Source organism: Pteropus vampyrus, unplaced genomic scaffold, assembly GCF_000151845.1.
Source record: "Pteropus vampyrus isolate Shadow unplaced genomic scaffold, Pvam_2.0 Scaffold199, whole genome shotgun sequence".
NCBI classification, from domain to species: domain Eukaryota; kingdom Metazoa; phylum Chordata; class Mammalia; order Chiroptera; family Pteropodidae; genus Pteropus; species Pteropus vampyrus.
Window position 1 is genome coordinate 2,718,138 of NW_011888980.1, and position 5,632 is coordinate 2,723,769.

At 37.3% G+C, this 5,632-nt stretch overlaps 1 protein-coding gene across 1 annotated transcript in view; it reads right to left on the minus strand.

Moving 5' to 3' along the window:
* Positions 1-5,632, minus strand: part of CUNH9orf153 (chromosome unknown C9orf153 homolog) — a 32,083-nt gene that overhangs the window by 14,206 nt on the left and 12,245 nt on the right. The window contains exons 3-4 of the mRNA XM_011372082.2: positions 3,523-3,618; positions 2,021-2,507 (exon numbers count right to left, since the gene is read on the minus strand). Coding sequence (XP_011370384.2) covers positions 2,021-2,507; positions 3,523-3,588 — 553 coding nt within the window. The 5' untranslated portion in view covers positions 3,589-3,618. The remainder of the gene's footprint in view (positions 1-2,020; positions 2,508-3,522; positions 3,619-5,632) is intronic.

Genomic DNA, 5,632 nt, shown 5'->3' on the forward strand with positions numbered 1-5,632 from the left:
GCAAGAACTGGTGCTAGAAAGAAGGAAAGGGATATTTGGCAAAAGGCGACCATAGAATTGATGATTTTGATTCCTAAAGAGCTGTATGTTGTGCCCTGTGGTAGACACTAGAGGTTGGCTCACTATAATCCTCTTCTGCCTTCCTTTCCTATAGGGGATGGAAAGCTCAGAACTCTGTTCACTAGCCTTCCTTGCAGTAAGGGTGGACACTGAACACAATTTTGGCCAACAAGATGTAGGGAGGTGTGTTCTGAGGAAGCTTTGCTTCCTATTAGAAGCAGACCAAACTAGCCAATGTGGCTCTTTGTCCTCTCCTCCTCTTCCTACCTGGAATGTGTCCTATTTGGCTTTTCTATTATTTTTTTGTCAAACACATTCCTAACCTACATGGTGCTACAAAATTTAGCCTGAGCAAGAGGCACTCATAAGGTAGAAGAACAAAATGCAGCATCCACTCCCTTTTCCTCCTCCAGTGCTTGGTGCTAGTAAAGGTATGTTCTATTCTATTCTTTAGTATATTAGGGATCCTAAAGTTCTCCTGGACTGAGAATACTTTAAGGACTGACTGGCTGATAAAATTATAGCAATACTGGGAACTGTAGGACAGTAAAAGATAAATTGTTTTAATATCAATTATACCTAAGGAATTACTGGACATTCCTCATATGGATGCCTACCTGGCTTCATGCATATTCCTTGAATAGACAGGACATGTCCCAGAAATTCTACCTCCAGGATCTTTAAAAAAATGAGGTCGTGGAGGCAGAGAAGAGACTTCAACAGAGTCTGGGAGGGCACATGAGAGACCTCTGGAGGTTAGGGAGATAGCAGGCAATCTATGAGGAAGAAGGAACAATTTGGCCCCTGTGGATAGCAAAGCCATAAATGTTTAAGACCTATCAAACATCCAAAACCTTCAGTACTTCCTCAGTAGGCTTTTTGCCAGTTCTTATTGATCTTCAGTACTTTCTGTGTTTTTTCCTCTCTGGTCCCAGACTTTACCTGCATAGTTTTGTGGATTTATGTAGGTCATTCCTACATTGCTTTAATTTCTATTTCTGCCTGGGCTCCAAAACACATAAAGTATGATTCTATCAAAGGGATTTGAAACCAACATTAGGATCTGCCAGACATTGATGTAGGGAGTTATAGCAAAGATTCTTCCAGCACCTTATACCAAATATGATCAGAGTAATCAATTTAGTCTCTTGAATTTGTTCTTTCCATCTCTCCTACTACTTTTAATATAAAAATGGTGGTGTCAAAATATTTACTGTGCAAATGGTCTTCTCTTGAGTCAAGAACTTACTTTAGAGGGGTTCAAATATTTTATCAATGGTTTAATCATTTTTTATAGCTACACAGAATTACAAAATATTACTTCCCACAAATTATATAAGAAAAATGATGAATTTAGGAATAAGACACCCCCTTCTCACTAAAACTTACCATCATATATTTTATATATTTTAAATTTTCTCTGTATGGTCTTTGTCCTTTTATGGGTAGCTCCCTATTAAAGAATCAGAAATAAAGAGAGAGTTTCCTCTTGTTTGTAGAGATGCAATAATAAGGAAAAGGTAAAGTTTCATGAAAAAAAAAAAAAAACCTTTAAAAAGCCTCAGTTGAACAAAAGTCAAGATACCTAAGAAAGATAAGCCATTATTCAGTAAATATTTGACTAACTTCACAAAACAAGAAACAAATAGTCATGGGTGCTTTAGAGTCCAAGTTTAACCGGCCCATTTTATAAAAATAAGTTTAAGTGTCATGTCTAAATAATAACTTCTTTTTGGCGAATGAGTTTGAGATTTGATCCTGGAATGTTTGATTCCCTGTCTTCTATTTCTCATTGCCATGGTAGGCAACAAGAGCATCAGACATGAACCCCAGAACTGCAAAATTCTCATAGGTTAATATTTGACTGTTTCAGCTCTAGAAATGTAGGTAAAGTTTGTAGTAAAATTTTCACTCATTTTCTACCACACACTCATATTCTGGCCTTATCTGTTTAGATTACCTGGATCAACTAATAAATATGCAGAAATTTTATCTTCAAAGGTAAATTTTTCTGGCTTGATGTGGGAAGCACCCAGCCTGGGTATTATTTGGGTGCTCTGAATCTTCTGTGTGGTGGCCAAAGCGTTAGAGTAATTGATGAGAATCTCATAAGGAAAAGTGTGTGAGGGAGGAGGGATCCCATACTGGAGTAGTCTCTGCTGGGATCTGGAGAGTCTCTCTACTGGAGAGAGTGAGCTGGTCAGTAGGCTGCAGTATAGGAGTTCGGTCATAGATGTCGGCCTCTCTTCATTTTTTCTGAGCACTTTGCAGGTATAAACAGGTTGGGCATCTTTTCTCACATCACTTTCGATGGTGAATAGCATGGTGTTCAGGTTTTGACTAAGTGTTTTCTGTGCTTCACTAGGTAAAATACTGTAAGTTTTTAGAAGATTCGATTTCTTGTTGTTCTTATTAAAATTCTCGACAATTGCATATAATTCTGGCAGCTGTGGGGAAAAAAGTGGGAAGTCATGAGATTGATGGAAGTGTAATCATCTGGCAGACCCACAAACCCTACAACAAATAGGATAACAAATAACCATGCAAACAGAAGCATCTGTCTTTGGAAGATATTACTGCCTAACTAGACCAAGTCAACTGTGGCAATGTGGAACAAACACCAGATGGTCAAGTCTCAGATTCGTTCCCCGCAAAAGATGTTATTTAGGCACATCATTGAAAGCCTGCATTATAAAATGGATTCTAAAGTCTTTAAGATCTTTCCAGCTCTAAAATTCTGTGTTACCAAGGAGAGAAACAGCAGAGGGTTTCCAACATTTGTTTTGAGTAAGGCGCCATTTCTTTTAAAGAAGAAAGAGAGCCAGATAATCTAAATATCAGAGCTTCATCCTGGTGTCCAAAGGCCTTGGAATGTTCAGGAAAAGCAGTGCAAAGGAAGCTGTAATTGTCCTTATTCACTGGAATATTTTACCAAAGCCAATAGTTACATTCCCAATAGTGTTTGGGAATAGCTGTTGGCAGAAAGTACAATTAATATTTCCTCAGAGTCCCCTTCTCCATCTAAAATCTTATATCGAAGGAAGAAAACTTTATTTTATAGAGCCTTCTGCCTACTAATTCCATTATTCGTAAGAGGCTTCTTAGGTGGTTAAATTGAAAGGCCAAGGAGGCCAAAGTGAAAGCCCAAACTTGGGTCTTTTAGCCCAGTGCAGTTTCCTTTCAATTCTAGTCAATTCTATTGAAAGAGCAACAAATAGGAAGTGGGCCAAGACTGGTAAATGGCTCTTTCAATTGCATTTCCATTATCATGGAAACAATTTAGCACTCATGCTCCCCTGCCCATGAAAGAGTTGCATTTTGCTGTGCCGAAAAAGGGTAAGTCAGTGAAGTGAAATGTTTGTTTTCCCTATGGCCCTCGAGGCATGCCATCAGGTACTCAATAGTTTGAATTTTCATAATTCTCATATGTACAGTTTCCTGTGTACCATATTACAGACATACCGAACACCGGGGAGACTCGATTTCCATACCATCTTTACTTGGATTGGTGTCTCTGTTGAGGAGCATTGTGCTGGGATTTTTAGGATCCTCTAGTTCCTAAAATATCAATATAAAGGAATATGAAAGATCAAAAGTCAGATAAAATACAAAAGTGGAGGGTAACACTTTTTAAATCTTTGGAACTTTTAAGTGGGACACTTAATTTTATATCATTAAAATAAATTTTTCTTTTTTTTTCTTCTTTAGGTCTGGCAAATTAATCACATTTTGATCAAATATTTTCTCTGCAACACCTCAAATTCTTATATGACCTGTATGTTCAGGTATTTAATACTAGTTCAAAGTATGCTATATGGATGTTTTTTGTCTCATATATTTTGATTAACTTTCATCTAAAGAAAAACTCACTTCTTTACCCCGGAAAAGTATTTTTTTATTCAGAAGAAAAGGCAAACAACAAAAACAAGAACAAGAATTAACATTTTGAATTTAATTGCTTTGGGCTATTAGGCACTTTACAGATGGAATTTTGTTCAATCCCTGTTCAGGGGATTAAAAATGGCCATAAAATTCATACAATCGATCTCATCCTTAAGTGGCAGCTAAGTCCACTCTCATATTTGACTCTGGGCTGGCATTATGCTTGGCTTTGACTGACAGCACGAAGTGTAAGTGATGTTGTGGAAGTGCCAGAGCCTAAGCGTTAAGAAGCTTTGCAGCTTCATTTTACCTTCTTGGAAGCCTGAGCCACCATGTAGAGAGCCAGCTACCCTTCTGGAGAGACCATGTGGAGTTGAGAGCCAGCACCAACCACTAGACATGTAAATGAGGCCATCTTGGATTACCCAGCCCCATCTAAGCCTCCAGATGACAACAGCTGCATGAGCAGCCCCAGATGATTCCCAATAGGGAAGAACAACCCAGCTAAGCTGGCCAACTCTGAAATGATGGCAAGTAATGAACTACAGTTGCTTCAAGACACTAAGTTTTGAGCAGATTGTTATATAACAATAAATAATAGGTAAACCCCACAATACTTCACGTTCTTGGTTTAATTTATTCCAGTGAAACCTCTGTTGGTAGGTAGGGGAATGTATGAAAGAAAATATCTTCCCGACTACCACTATTTCCTGACTGGTAGCTGCGGGAACTGGGATGAGAGTCAAGAGATGAACCAGAAACACTTATCTGGTGTTAGTGGTGAAGCAAAAACAATTAGGTTTTTCCTCCTTCCCAAGCAAAGTAGAAAACCCAGAATGAATATATATCTATATAGATGAATACGTATTTATTCTGAGATATCTATTATTTGATATGTATTTATGTCTAAATATATTATCACTATTGAGTCCAGTATATCAATATATAGGACAAAAAAAGCAATATAATACAGCATGCCCACCCATTTCTTACATTTCGGCAGTGGCTTCACAGATATTTCTACCTCTGACCAGTTAAAATACCAGATGCAGAGTTCAAAACACTGGTTATAAGGATGGTCAATGAACTTAGAAGAGTAGATGAATTCAGAACTAAGAGATAGAAAACATAAAAGTGGAAATAGAAAACATGAAAGCTCAGAGAGTCTCAAACAAGATGAACCCAAAGAGGCCCACATTAAGACACATCATAATTAAAATGTCAAAGGTTAAAAACAAAGAGAGAATCTTAAAAAGCAGCAAGAGAAAAACAGTTAGTTACATGCAAGGAAGTGCTCATGATTGTCAGCTGATTTCTCAACAGAAACTTTGCAGACCAGAAGAGATTGGCATAAATATTCAAAGTGATAAAAAGCAAGGATCTACAACCAGGATCACTCTACCCAGCAAAGCTATCATTTAGAATCAAAAGACAGACAAAGAGCTTCCCAGACAAGAAAAAACTAAAGGAGTTTATCATCATCAAGCCACTATTATAGGAAATGTTAGAGGGACTTCTTTAAGAAGAAAAAAGAAAAAAAGATAACAATGAATAATAAAATGGCAGTAACTACATATCTAGCAACAATTACTTTAAATGTAAATGGATTAAATGCTTCAATCAAAAGATAGAGTGGCTGAATAGATAAGAAAAAAAAAAGACTCTTACATATGCTGACTGAGAGAGACTT